Source organism: Symphodus melops (genome assembly GCF_947650265.1).
Source record: "Symphodus melops genome assembly, chromosome: 19".
Taxonomy (NCBI): Eukaryota; Metazoa; Chordata; class Actinopteri; order Labriformes; family Labridae; genus Symphodus; species Symphodus melops.
The window spans coordinates 2,496,277-2,512,284 of NC_136709.1; the positions used below are offsets into that span (position 1 = coordinate 2,496,277).

The 16,008-nt window shown below is 43.5% G+C and overlaps 1 protein-coding gene across 1 annotated transcript in view; it reads right to left on the reverse strand.

Moving 5' to 3' along the window:
- Window positions 1-13,826, reverse strand: part of ccdc88c (coiled-coil domain containing 88C) — a 36,459-nt gene extending 22,633 nt beyond the window's left edge. The window contains 4 exon segments of the mRNA XM_079369253.1: window positions 52-121; window positions 8,698-8,806; window positions 11,122-11,234; window positions 13,164-13,826. Of these exon segments, the coding sequence (XP_079225379.1) occupies window positions 52-121; window positions 8,698-8,806; window positions 11,122-11,234; window positions 13,164-13,223 (352 nt within the window). The 5' untranslated portion in view covers window positions 13,224-13,826.
- Window positions 13,827-16,008: the final 2,182 nt, after the last annotated feature.

A 16,008-nucleotide genomic window follows, 5' to 3' on the forward strand; every position in this document is an offset into this window, starting at 1 on the left:
CCAATGATTGAGAAAGGAAGATGGAGGAAGAAGAATGTGTGGGAGTTTTACCTGAAAGAGGATCCTTGGCGATGCAAAGGATGTTGGGTAGAGGCATGACTATTAACTGCTGCAGGGTCTCCTGTGAAGCAAAGCAGGGGCGGGGGGTGAGAGAAGGTTTGAATATGAAGTCCACATGTAAACATTTCAAAAAGTCAGAAACTGAAGGAGCTTCGAAAGACAAAGATCAGCCTGCTTCATGTCAGTTTAAACACATTCATGTTTCATTCAGTGCTTAATGGACGTGAGCTTGTTTTACAGTTTTACAGTCTCCTGACTCTGCTTTTACTCCGCAGGACACACACACACACACAACACACACACACACACACACACACACACACACACACACACACGTTGAGTATGTTAAGAGTTACTCTCCGACTCAGCTTGTGTGCGTTTGTGTTTCATGAAGCAGAGCGGAGGATATCTGCAGCGTCTGCTCATTTCTACATCAAGCTCTGACTGAACTCATTTTGTACAAATGAATCAAAGTCCAGCCAACATCTGACCCAGACGTGTGTGTGTGTGTGTGTGTGTGTTTAGGAGAGCAGCCAACAGGACGAAAAACAAAGAGAGAGTATGTGTGTGTGTGTGTGTGTCAGGAAAGAAAGAGCATGCTAGGAGGGAATACTTTCCATAGCAGAATATCCTCTCCTGCCTCCCAAAAACACAGCTGATTGTTGAGACGGGTGAAGAGAAAACATCACCGTCTCATGAACACTAATAAAACTACGTCCTTCAGAGCATGGAGGGAGGGCAGCGTCAGTCGTCTGCCAAAGAAAACCCACCTAAAATAACGCAGGATGATGAGGGAATAAGGTCACAAAGGAAGGCATGGAGGTGAGAGAAAGGACACATGGGAGGAGGCATGATGATGACCTTTGGCTCAGGCGAAGGGAAACACACTAATGGGAGTGTGTGTGTGTGCGTGTGTGCTTTGGGCTAAGGGAAGTGACTGTCAGCACAGCAGGGAAGGGCTGTCTGGAATAATACACTCTCAAACCCAGCACACACCTACACACACACACACACACACACACACACACACACACACACACACACACACACACACACACACACACACACACACACACACACACACACACACACACACACACACACACACACACACACACACACACACACACACACACACACACACACACACACACACACACACACACACACACACACACACACACACACACACACACACACACACACACACACACACACACACACACACACACACACACACACACACACACACACACACACACACACACACATATATGGACTGATCACAGAACTTCATCTGTGAATGAAATGAAACATCGATTTTAAATTATCCAGGAGGAAAGAGAGGAGAAGCTTCTGGATGAAGTGGAATCTGAGTGCTCAGAAACCTGCAGTACGGAGGAGGCCAGATGAACAAACACTGAAAGGTCTAAGACGAGTTCGTGTCAGACGCCTGGAAGAGAAGACGAACAAATAAATCCATAATGCACTCTGATCACACACGACAAATGTGTCAAATGTCATGTATGAAGGATAAAATAAAAGACATCCAAAGGTAAACTTCATTTCTTTACGTTGTAGCCTGCAGTGTCATCTGCGAAGCAGCCATATATCAGCTTACAGCACAGAAAGCAGCGAGCAGGCAGTGAAATACCAGCAGATAGTGTTACACAGCAGGAGGTAACGAGAGACCCTAACACACACACACACACACACACACACACACACACACACACACACACACACACACACACACACACACACACACACACACACACACACACACACACACACACACACACACACACACACACACACACACACACACACACACACACACACACACACACACACACACACACTGTGGTGAATAAAACATGTGCACAGGCTACCAGATGTCTTTAAGGCAGAGCTCGAGCCCGGCCGACACTCACCATCAGTCTTGAAACTTTGCCATCTCCAAAATGTTGAGTGAAAAAAAAAAAAAAAAAAAAAAATTGTGGTCAGCCATGATCACACAATCAGTGAGTCTACACAAAGGTTGTTGAGGCTACGCATCACATCACACGTCATCCAACATGTTTAGCTCCAGGGACTCTAACTGTGGACGAAGACCCTCATGAAGCTCCGGGGACATTATTTAGCTCTCTGCTCTGGAGAGAAATCAGCGTCTTTAAAAACCGGTGCTTGTTCTCCGACATGAATTATGTTACAACAAAAGAGTGCTTAAGACATTAGAGACAACGAAGTCTGGACCTACTGAGCATCTTTGCTCAGGACTAAACCAGGCACAACAGAACATGGACCTGCAATGATAAGGCGTCACTGCTGATGTTTGGTCTTGTATGATTTAACGGGCCTCGCTGTATCAGACGGCGGTGGGTGGTGTAAACGCAGACGGCAGAGGGCTGAAGGAAGATAAAGGAACATTCAGTCTCGAGATAGAAAAGCTCCTTTGACATGTGAGCAGATTCAGAACGCTTTTCTTTTTTCCTCTCTGGACATGAAGAAGACGGTCTGAGGGAAGAGCGAAGGAGCTGCTTGTTTATTATAAATGAGACGGGTTGAATTACACTTTGCTGAAAGCTCTGTGACACCCGCACCGCAGAAAGTCAAGAAGAATCTATGAGCTTCATATTTTATCTGTGTGCACAAGTCAAAGAGGACGATTATGTGAAAACGTTGAACGTCAATATCTAATCAAAATGCATCCTCTGTGTGTGTGTGTGTGTGTGTGCATGTTGACCTGTGAACTAGTGATAGCTCAGATCTATAGAAATCCTCCTGCAGCAACATCACCAGCAGGATCTAACACTTAAAACTGACAAGGGATCAATACAGCCTGCTCCATGACCCATTTACACTCACACTCACGCACGAGGCCTAAATCCATGGCCCACTAACACACTGGGCTCACATTTCTAATCCCAGATCAATAAAACGGTGGCAGCGAGCTAACCGGAGATCTGAATGTGCCGCTGATGCTGCAGAACTTTCTCGACACTTTCTCTGCTTTAAAATCCAAAACAAACCTCAGAGCTGAGAGCCGCGCACTTTGAGATCAGACGAGCACGTGTCGATATCAAAGAGGCAAGCAGCCGCTAAATGTGCTGACTCATTCAGATTATTAGACCTTCCAGCTACACCACAAGAAGAAGTTCAGGAAATGATTCAGCGAGTAAGAAGAGCTGATTGAAGATTTCAGTCTGATGTGAAAGAAAGAAGTTTGAAAGTTTTCTGAAATATATTTAAAGGATCAAAAATAAATAAAATAAATATACATGGAGTTTATTGTAATCAGAAAACGGTCAGCAGTTTATGGCTCAAAATACAAAACACATCTTTGTGTTTCCTAAACACTAGAGTGAGGAGTTTAAGATGGATGGATGGACAAATAAAGAACATCAGAACATGTCAACGATAGAGAAGCAGGCTCAACCTCAAGTTTAAAAAGTCTGTCCGATACTCTGAAAACCTCTCAGACCAGCCTCACCCTTCACAACACACACACTCAATATTGTCCACATTGTCCAGGAGCCACCCATTCAGGGTGTGTGTGTGTGTGTGTGTGTGTGTGTGTACAAAGTAGGCCAGAGGATATGAAGTTCAAAACATCCCATGAAGGCGCAGGGCTTTGTTCCTCAGTTCCCACAGTAACCAAGGAGAGAAGAGAGAGAGAGAGAGAAGAGAGAGAGAGAGAAGAGAGAGAGAGAGAAGAGAGAGAGAGAGAGAGAGAGAGAGAGAGAACAATAAAACACACTTGTGTGAGAGTGTTAAAGACAGTCTGGAGAATGTGTGACGTCCTTCCTGACTTTTTCCTATCATCTCGTTTCTGACACAGTGAAGTCCGTTTGTAATGTTTTAAACCAACAATGGAGCCTCTTGTGTCCCACAGATTCCTCCTCCTTCTCATGTATGTTTCATTTTGAAGGTGATAAAAAGATGCTGTTTGAATCAATGCACCATTTACAAACCGGCGAGTGCACGCCTCTCTCCTCAGTTCAGATCTCTGCTTCCTGACTGTTGCATCATTTTACACGCTGAATGAAAATCTTAAAATCATTCAAATAACTACACTGACAAATCCATTACAAGCTGTTAATCTCTGATAATAACCTCGTAGATTGAGACATCACTGAGTAAAAGAAGTTTGTCTGAGGAGTTAGGATTCTCTTCATTTACCGTAAAACCTCTAAAAATAACCCAGGATTTTATTGACTTTAATTATATTAAAAGAACAAACGCACAGCAGAGATGGAAAAGACGATACAGCTGAGCAGAAGTCGAAGAGTTTTGGAAAGCAGCACATACAAACATTGTTTTGTCTTTCTTGGACAGATTTCTGAGTTCATCTCTGTTTTTGTGTCTTGTTGTTTTTTCTCCTTTATTCTGTCCTTTAATTGAGAGCAGTCAACAGCAGGTGAGTAAAAGGGACCGGGCCTTATATTGGGATGAGCTTTTATATGAAGTTTTACGGTAAACTACAGACACCTTACATCGCTCTGTTCAAAGCCAGCGGACTATATTGTGATAAACAACCTATCACTACCTTGTTCGGGTTACTGTAGAACTCTTTATTTAACACCATCACATCTCCCCGGTCACCCAAAAGGACTCTCCAAAAAATGTTCATCTTCATCAAAATTGATTGATCTTGTTCATTATGTCTTTAATTAATTTCCTGTAAATTGAAAAGTGAGTGACTTCCTGCAGATGGAGCAGGAAGACGTGAGAAAGCAGCAGGAGTGTGAAAAGACTGAACGCTTTAGTATTCAGAGCCTGTGAGATCGGGTTACTGTGCTTTGTGTACCAGAGAGGGAACAGAAGGGAGGTGACGGACACCCCTTCGTCTCTCACACACACACACACACACACACACACTTATGCAACAACACACACACACACACACACGTTGAGTGCTCACTAGGGAGACTGGGGAGTCTGTGGGCCTGCCTGTGTCTGCTGAGACATCGTCTAATGAAGAGAAAGACAACACCTAGTTCTATATGAACAGCTGTGTGTGTGTGTGTGTGTGTGTGTGTGTGTGTGTGTGTGTGTGTGTGTGTCCTGCAGCTGATCCTATACTAAGTCACATTCTGAGACTCATAACTCATTGACTTAAGGTTACAATATGAGGTGTGTGCACGTGTGTGTGTGTGTGTGTGTGTGTGTGTGTGTGTGTGTGTGTGTGTGTGTGCGTGTGTGTGTCAAGGCCAGGGTGGTTAGAGATTAACCGTGGCGGACAGATTAACCCCGCACTGCCCAGAGTGACCCACTTCCTTCTCTTTGCACACACACAGTGAGCAGCAGATGTGATGTTAATTGTGACTGAGCTGCACATAATGAAGGTGCTTTCATCTGAGGCCCTTTGTGTTTCGTCCTTCTTCAGTTTGGAGAGCTTCATTAAAATCTACACTTTATAATCTGTGTGTAAGGTCAAAGGTGAACAATTAGAAAATGTAGTTTACATTAAGAACATACACTTTGTATGTATCTCTGTTTGTGTGTGTGTGTGTGTGTGTGTGTGTGTGTGTGTGTGTGTGTGTGTGTGTGTGTGTGTGTGTGTGTGTGTGTGTGTGTGTGTGTGTGTGTGTGTGTGTGTGTGTGTGTGTGTGTGTGTGTGTGTGTGTGTGTGTGTGTGTGTGTGTGAAGCATGTCTCTCAATAACAAAGTGGAAGAACAGAATTTCCCTCAGTGATGAATAGAATAACTCAAATCTTTTCTGGCATCACATCTGATTGGACAGCGTGACACAGCTCTGGATCAGGTATAACGGTGCTCAGCTGGAAGATGTCGAGTCAGATAAATTAAGGATGTTAGTTTTTTCAAACAAGGCAGCAAGAGGTGAATTAAGACTCAAATACTTCAGTGTCAGGTTAAAAGAGACAAATCAGACATGAAGTCGGTGTTTCTTCTGCTGCGTCAGATTCCCTCCCTCTGGATTTACAGTTTCTGTTGGAAGCTTCTTTAAGAAGGAACGAGGTGGAAGCAGCGTTACCACGTTTCTTTGTTTCTGCCTTTCACTGAAGTGTAAAGCTTTTAAAACTGCTTCATTAGCTTCTTTAACCATCTGCTAAACTTGGTTCTCTTTTCAACATGGGTGAGCCGTGCATGCAGCGCTCCTGACGGAGTCAGAGTAAGAAGGAGAGCGCGGAGCTTTCCCACAGTGACTGGGTGAAGGGAAGGGTCCGTTTAAACGTGCTGTTCATCTTTCTCGAGATTATAAACACCTATATTACCTATATTATTATCACCAACGAGTTAGGGCTTGAAAAAGTGTGAGCGAGACAGAGAGAGAGAGACAGAGAGAGAGAGAGAGAGAGAGAGAGAGAGAGAGAGAGAGACAGAGAGAGACAGAGAGAGAGAGACATGACTACAGCTCGGCCAAATCAACTGCATCTGAGCTCCTAAGCTCTGATTTATAAAGCACACTCACCAGGCATGCACACAGAGAATTTAAATCTCTGAGGGATGCATGTGATTAGCTTTCAGATGATAGTCACATTACATAACTGATGTCACACACGCACATTTTTCACAGTTTAATGAACAATTTGCCCTTTTTTGAGGCAGAAGGCGTCGCTCTCTGGAGAGCGTTTTCACTCATCCTGTGTGCGTCGTGTCATCAGAGGTCAAACCTGCAAAGAGCTCGAACACGCCGCACAGACTGCAGCCGACGACCAACCACCACGTACGTTCTGCACATACGTGAGAGGAAATAACTCGCCGTGCCAGCAGACGGCGGTCGTCTGTCATTCCAAAAAGGTGAAATCAGAAGAGGACGAGGAAGAATGCCGATAAATAAACCGTTGTTAGGATAGAAAAAGAGCATTCTGTCGCTCACCATTTGTAATATAGCGACTTCCAATCGAGAATAATGTCTGATAAAAAGTTGAAAATCGCACTGCCGTCGTCAGCCCTTGGGGTAATGATCACTCGCCGTCGATCCAATGAGGACCGACGGTGAGTGATCTCCTCGGTGTGTCAGGGCCGTAATGAGTCAGAGACATGATCATCTTCTGAGAAAAGACTATGGGACCAACTTTTTCCCTGGGGGCTCAGACAATTTACACCCGAAGCTTTCCCTTCTGTAAACAAGCAAGAAGCAAAGAACGTGATATAAGACCTTGTCAATGCAGGAAAGTCGTGCACCAAGACGCTGGACTAGGCTGCAGGAAGTTTCTTGTGAAAACAAACCACTGTTTGAATCCATTGTAGCATAACTGCCGTGGATCCAGACTGAAAACATCCTTCCTCCACACAAGAGCACGCGGAAAAGAAAACTAACATCTTTGCAAATGTTCTGAAAACTGTTTTCCTCGTTCCACCTTCAAATCAAACAAACAGAGTTAATATTCAAGGCTTCACTGAGCTCGAACAGAGGAGGGTACGAGGGACGTTTGTAAGATAAGGACATGTTAAAGGTCAGGTTTATGGATATGTCGTGAGGGCTGCTTATCTGCGATCTGCTTTCCTCTACATTCATGAATACGCATGCACGCTCTCCAGGCTCAAACAGCCACAGACAGAAAGGAGTGAAGATGATTAACCAAAGTAACTCGTTGGATGTCACATGACTTGAAGACTCTTTCTGCCTGTATACATCACTGCAGGTTACTGGCCCTTTAAAGGAAGAGTGTGCAGCTTTTTGAGCCTGTAAATGTAAAAAACCAAAACAAACTTCTCTTAGGCCACACCTCCTGCAATCTGAAGCGTCCGCTCTCCTCCAGCGACACACCTCCACCGTCTCTCTCTGTCTCCTCGCGTTCACATGAAGGAGTTATGAATCAGAACACCACATTACTAAGCACCATTCAGTGCAGGGCTGTCCTCGGCTCGAGCTGCAATCGCCTGTGGTCTGCAGTGTTGTGTTAGCAGGCTGATGTTAGCATTCTTTTGTTAGCCTGTAGCTTCACATCGCACATACACAGATTGACCGTGCTTACTTGACTAGCTAAATAATCAGTGAGCATGTTCTCCTTCTTCTCTCTGGTCCTTGAGTGAAACAGCTTTTAAACACGGGAGGAGCCAGCCGACCCGTTCATGTAAACACAGCTCTGACAACAACACACAAGTGAGACTCCAGCTTCTCACTGTTTGTACACAGTCAGGACTCAGAGACACATTCACACAGGACAGACTGGACTCCTGCTCTATTTAAAGAATAGTTCAATGTTGATCCACGCTGACGTAAACAATAACACACACAGCCTGAGACTGACACACACACGCACACTGATTTGGTCATGGGCTGTATATGAATGAATGAATCAATCAATCAATATGTTGCTTTGTTTGAGCCTGGCCGTTTGGCTAAGATGAAATAAAACATGTCAGTAAAAACTCACAACTAGCATGAGGGCTGGAAGAAAAACACAAATGCATCCTGCAGGAAAAGGTTAATGAGCTGATGATACCGACAGATGATGAAGAGTCACCAGAGAGGAAGACAGACAATGACTGTGCAGTTCAGTTCTAATTACTATGAGACAGTGTCAGGACCGGAAGTGGTACTGATAAAGATTGGGACAAAAAGGAGAAGATGTAGAGGACACCTCGTGTATTGGATGAAATTTGACCATGAAATGTGCGTGCGTGCGTGCGTGCGTGCGTGCGCGTGCGTGCGTGTGTGTGTACCTGGTAGTACGTCCTGATTTGTCTGGTGAGAACGGTGAGGTTGTGAAGGCGGAGCGACACGTCATTGTTTACATTCTTGTTCAGCCTCTGATTGGTCGGGCTGGGGTCACTATGGAGACACAAACACAGACAACAAGAGCGCTTAAAAGAAGATTGACATTAATCGTGGCTATTTAAGACAAAGATCATCTCACACACACACAAACACACACACCAGTTTGAGGGTAACTATTGTGCTGTAGAAGGATTTACGTACACACACACACATCTGTGCCAGACTGATTTGCATATGAATGGGGGGGGGGGGGGGGGTTTAAACGACGTCTGGCTGGCCTACTATGACATCACTGTGATGTCAGCGCTCAGTTCAGACCAGAAAACAGAGGAAAGTCAGGTGGACAGTTTAAGTTTGTAAAGGTCATCTGTCACTGCTGTGTTTTGTCTTCGTGGATTCATCCTTAACTTCACTCTGAAGAACAAAGAGAGCTCGAATGAATTCTCAGAGTCAGGATGGACTCTGTGCTTCAGTCAGACGACACAACCTACTGAAACTTCTACTCTTAATATGAACTTCCACTACGAGCTCTTGAACTGAACTGAACACACACACACTCAGACTGTGACACTTTGAGTAACATCTCCAGATCCTCTTAGGGTTCACGGCTCAGCGCTTCTTGAATCCAGCTTTTTTTCTTCAAGTTTCACTACATTTTGTGCGGCACGTTTTATTTTCAGCTTCAGCCCTCTTCAGTCTTTCAAAGACATTTCATAAATTTAACTGATCAACATCAGGAACAGTTCAGATAGTACAGTGTTGACTCCCTCATCAACAATAAATTAAAGATGCACACATGAAACTTTAATACCCCCCCCCACCCCTTTAGACTTATTTTTGGTGAGGTCAATGACACGTTTAAAGTCTGACTGATTTACCAACTGGCTCTCCTTCTGGCCTCCTCCTCTGTAACCCACTTTCCCATAAACCCCGACCAGGATCTTACCAACCCCCCCCCCGTCGGTCCAGCCTACATTCAGGGAGCGGAGAACAATAGGCTGACGGTCATTGTTCCAGAAGACAATAAGTGACATGTGAACATGTGGTCTGATTGGGGACAGCGGGTCGTCTGGGTGCGACGAGCTTCACATTCCACATTAGTAGGTACAGTACGTGTCATTATTATCAGCGAGGACTGATTTACTGTTCTGTGGTTCAAATGCTGCTTCCTGGATAAATCTGATTATAATATCTTGGAATCTCGTTCATAGGATGGGAAACAATATGTGTGACATTTTATCTTGGCTGAACAACAATGACTTCTGTGTTGCTGTAAAAACTTTCCGCCTCTAAAAATAGTCGTCAACAAACACACTTTTGATTCCCTGCATGAAACATTCGTTTATGCTGGGTTTTTTTTTTTTTTTTACATTTCTGGATCAATTCCAGATCTGGAGTGGTGTAAGGACTGAAAGCGGAGTTTTTGGGAGGAGAATACACGTTAGCTGCGTTAAATGGGCGCCAGCAGCTCAGTGTGCAGAGTGGGAGTTGGGTTGGGCACCAGAGGGGTCAGATCACTTCCCACGTACAGCCGTGGTGCCCTAGAGCAAGACACTGAACCCTCACCAGTTCAGGAGCGCCAGCGCCCCCCCCCCCTTCACTCTGACATCTCTCCATTAGTGCATGTTCACCGATGATGCGTGTGGTGTCATCGAGAATCAGAGACGATCAGCGTGCAACGAGCCTCCAGAGAGCGAACATGGAACGCATGCTGAGAGAAATGCACCATGATGCAGGTGTGTCGGCTGTCTCCATGGCAACACAAACTGCTGTGCTTATGGTCTGAACTCGGCCCTCGATGTGTTCACTGTGAAGCTCACATTCCTAACGATGAAATGGTGAGTGTAACTGTGCAGCCCCCGTCAGAGTGCAAAACTTAAGTTACAGCACGCTCGCACTAAAAGAAATCACTTCCTTTAAATCTCCCTGTCCAATAAGATCGTGTTCGCTGAAATAAACACCGTGCGCTGCTCTCCTCTATCGACTCTTCTTCTGGGTGATCCACAACCACGCCTTCGACTCCGCTGTCTCACTTGATGCAGACTTCAGCAGCACATCTGGCTGCCTGAAAACCAGCGAGTCAGGATGTGGTTTTGAGAACACACACACACACACACACACACACACACACACACACACACACACACACACACACACACACACACACACACACACACACACACACACACACACACACACACACACACACACACACACACACACACACACACACACACACACACACACACACACACACAGGAAACGCGAGTTGAACTCAGGTAGCAGACACATTCAAACACACACCAGAAGAACGCGTCTGACTCATGCACATGAAACTCTCTCTCTCCCGCTTGAAGTGCGGTACCTACATGTGTGTCATGATCTTGTGCAGGAAGACGCCGTCCACCAGCTCCATGAACATGTTGACCCGCTCCTCCGAGCCCACATGGTCACACGAGCCCAGAGGACCCAACGTCCGCACCTGCAGGCGAGAAGGACAGGTTCAATACATCCACCCAGCAAGCATTGACTGAACACACTCTTTTTTACTTTGTATGCTGGTTGTCGTATTTCAATCAAGATTTCAAAGTGTGTGAAGTTCATCTCCTGGCTTTCCTCCAGGCTTCTGGTCTTTTTGTATGTCATGCTTTCAATTTTAATTTGCGAATAAAATACTAAAACAATTTTTAAAAAGGAGTAAATTGGAAACTGCCTTGAGCTAAAATGTTTATTTTTTTAGAATGAGGATCGTGGATTTTGTCCCTCCATCTATAAAATATAAATAAACCTCTTTTTGCAAGTATGAAATGGAAAAAAACAACACAACAACGGATGACTCTCCTTTAAAAGGACATATTAGTGTGTTAGTGAGGTTTAAAAGAAAGACTTGAAAATGTGACCTTTCATTTAAAAGCTGAAAGTACAACCTTTTATTTGTTTCTTTCAGGGGGGTTTGAAGAGACTCGTCATTATTTCTAGTGTGGAAAACGCCCTGCTCCCTCTCACAGAGGAGTGACCAGAATATACGGAGAGGCACAGCTGGAAGCTCGCCCAGTAAAGCCACAGACGGATCTGCTGCCCACTGGAGCAACTCCACCGGAGAAAAAGGGGATTAAAGGCCTCGCCAAAAGGGAACGCCGCTCTTTGATTTTCTTCCCCGGAACATATCCTGAAGTTGGGTTCAGATATTTTAGCAAAACTTTCTGTTTTTTTGGGGGTTTTTTTTAAACACATTTATCTAAGTGGAAGTGAAACAGGATGAGATCCAGGGAAGGTCCAGTCAGGTGAAAGTTGACCCTGCGTGACCTTTCTGCTCGGGGGTCGTTGTGTTTGTGTCTCTAACGAGCGCAGGAAAAAATGTTGTTGACCGCTCAGGTCAAAAGGATGTGAGGTCACAGGGCAGCAGGAAGCAACACAACGTTAATAAGCTGCCGAGGGCTCTGCTGCTCCTCACAGTCTGAGAGCAAACAGGTCGATGTGTGAAAGAGTCCAAAATGAAACTACACACTCTCATATTTAAAACAGCAGTGAGCCACAGGGTGTAATTATCACGAGTCCATCGAACCGTGTGCACTTTTCATTCATTTATTCAACATGTTTAATACTATTAAAACATTCTGTTCCCACCTATTCACCTTCTGTTCATGTTAAGTCTCATCCATGTACAGGGTCATTCATATGTTCATCTTTCAGGATCATTAAACCACCAACAGGCCGGAGATATCTAAAGGAGCTCGGCTTTCATTTTAACCTTATTAAATACAATCACAAAGAGGAAAAAAAGCTCCAAACAAACATGTTATTTAAATCATTAAAGCTTCTTTTTTTACATGAATGTTCAGATGAAATCAGGATCGAGGATGTTTAAAGTTGTTTTATCCACTTTTAATTTGTTTTTAATCAACAGCAGGAATGTTTGTGTCGATGACAGAAACAAATCTGAACTTTGAAAACATGAACATGTATGGCTCTACTGTGTGTGTGTGTGTGTGTGTGTGTGTGTGTGTGTGTGTGTGTGTGTGTGTGTGTGTGTGTGTCAGCATTTTAAAGCAAAAGATGACAAAGAAAAGGTGAAGGAAGATTAACAGACTGCAGCTGTAACCAGTGAAGCGTGAGACACGAAAATAAACTTCCTGTGTCATACTTCAAGGTTCAGAGCAGAGCAGACGCACGCTGGATCGATTAATCGATGTCGTTTCTCTCATGAAGGTTACAGTCTGAAGTGTCAGTGTGGGGATTAAAGGTGAAAGTGAGGGAGCACGTGCAGAACAGACCCAAAGAGCCAGAGGGATGTCCACAAGTTAGTAGTTCTTAAGACACACACACACACACACACACACACAGGAGAAAGTAACATGCATCATCTCCTCCCACAACACAACTGTGTGCGCGCGTGCTGTTCCCAACTCACCCACAGCACGAGCGGAGACTCCACGAAAGTGGCCAACAACTCGGACAGAGTCACATCCATGGTTGTTCCGATCACCAACAAATCATCGATCCACCGGTTAATCGATCACCACAGCAAGCTCGTGCTGGGTCTCCACACAGGGCAGAACAAAAGCCCCAGCGAGGCATCGATTCCCCCCCCCTCCTCCTCCCCCCCACTAGCTCTCTCCCACACCACTATTGTCTCGCGCTGTCCCGTTTTAGTTTAGACTAAGAAAACACTTTATAATGAATCAAAACTAATCGAAATACTCCAACTAAAGCCCACGTGCACACCGGGGTCCACTCCCTTAACCGAGCGCGTGAATATCCGTTTATTGATCCGGCTGAAGAAAAAACACTTGATCCAAACTTCGCAGGACAGTTGTTCGCGTTGCCAAGGATACAAGACTCGGAGCGTAAAGCGCCGACACCGCCGTAAAATCCAAAGTGTAATGTAATCCAAGTAGAAAAAAGGTGTAAAAAAATCATTACAGAGGGAAGCAAGAAGAGTCAAAGTAGTTGTTTCCGTTGTTTGCTACATCCAGCTCGCGCCTCAATACCTTTCAGCTCTCCCTCTCTCCATCAACCTGTCGGTGAAACCGTCAGAGGGCATCGAGGTTTCACAGACAGCTGAACTGACCAACCCGCTTCTGCTACAAGCACAGGCCCCGCCCCCTTGCCATAAATCAACCAATTACAGGGCAGTATGGCAGAACCTTTTTCTCTGAGTCTGACGTCACCACCCGACACATTGAACCGGCCAAAGAGTTTAAAGGGACCAAGATAGTAAACCTTTACAGGAGGAAGTCAACATCCAAAACTTTATTTTTTAACTTTACTTTAATTAGTGAAATTATATTATTTATTAAATCAACCTAGAATTAAAAAATAAAATGATACTTGGTTTTATGAGGGTGACATTTTCTGTTTAATTTTTCTTGTCAACGTAAAGATAGTAAAAGTGAGGAGGACCACCTTCGTGTATCTGAAATTATTAAATGTAGCAGAAGATCCAGATATTAATGGACACATATTGTTTATGTGATGGACAAGGGATATCTGGATTAGATTCACATAAATAAGTGTACATTTGTAAGAAATAAAACATTTGAGAGACACGAACGTGCAGTAAAATCATGCATATTATAGGCTCAAACCTTAGATAGTCACGCAACATAAGTGTAAGACATTAAGTGATACAGCATATGCATTTGGTGTGTATTCTATAATTACCATCCTTTACTGCAATGAGCTTTAAAACGTCTAAGGACAAAATTAACCCTCTTGAGTTTGTTTTTGTCTATGATTAAAAAAAAAAGCAAGTACCTCCAACCTTCTGACCTTCACACAGTGATTATATGCTGCCTAACATGTGTATGTTGTTTTTTATACTTCTACCCGTCTTTTTTGTCCTCTCTGTTTAGGGTGAACTTTCCTTTAAAACAACGCGCACGCGGTTTACGGGTAATGCTCTTGTCCCGCCTTGAGACTCTCTGACTGCTCTCACTCTTCAAACAGGTCGAAAAGGAAACGAACAGATCAGAGTAGATCAGGCAGCACAAAGACAAAATGCTAAACAGCAGCAACTGACAACTGAACAGCGCCAAACACCCACTCAGAGATTTAATCACACAAAATCCAATAAGAGAAGATGTGTAAAGAGTTTTCATGCTGATCTCATTAACACACTTGTAAATTTGACTCATTTCGTGAGAAGACTATGCACACGTCCAGATTGTAATTTAGGTTAAGCATCATTAATAAACCACAGATTTATAGATTTCTGGATTAAACAGGAAACACGTCAAGAAGCGAAGCAGACCAAAAGAAACCAGAGTTTTAAATAAAAGCAGCCACACATCGTTGCTTCTGTTTCCTCGTTTAAAACTAAGTGTTGGTGAAAACAGAAGTTATGTTGGTGAAGAATAAACTGAGGGAGGATACTTCATGGTAGTTAATTTTCTTTCCATTTTTAAATCAGACGTGGCATCAATTATCTGAAGAGCAGCGACATCTTGTGGCCAATCCCCGTCACTACGTCTATTACCAGATCACGTTTGTAGAAGCTAAAGTTTTTAAAGTGATTATTTTTACACTAATGAGTCATACATACACACATATATATACACACATATATATATTATAGTGTTGTCATCTGATCCTTTTACTTTAACTTGCTGCACTGTGGCTGTTTTTAGAAATTATTCTACAATGTTTCCACATTTGGAAGTAAAACTATTTATAAAAATGTGTTTCACAAGTTTAAGTTCTTGTCAAATCAAACATTTGTAGATCAAAGTAAAGTATTTGACTTCATTCTGAACATTGAGTTTTTCAAAATAAAAAATTTCAAAGGTTTGAAAAGACTCCTAATAAGTTAGACACTTAGTGTTTTTGATTGTCTTATTTTCTTCATCTTGAATTTCAGCATTTGAACCTTACCTCCTGTGTTTCTCTGCTGACTTCTTTATTTTTGACAGATTTTTAATTTAAACTTAGTCTCTTTAAGAGGTTTATTTCTCTGGTTGGATTATAGACTGTACAAAGACTTATTTATTTCAGGTTTCTCAGCCTGTTGTTCTAAAAAAAAAAAGAAATGAATGAGTCGGAGTCATTTTATATCAATCATCTATTTATTTATTCATTGTGAATATTCATACAAAAAGCAGATTTCTCAGGAAAAAGTGATGTCTCATAAACATAAAGTGGTGTAAATTAACTTACATTCAACACAGTTAAATTCACTAAGCCACGCCCCCTCTTCCTCCTGGACCAATGGCAGGGAGGCAAGCGAGGTGAACCTGCCATCCTATTGGTGCATTCTG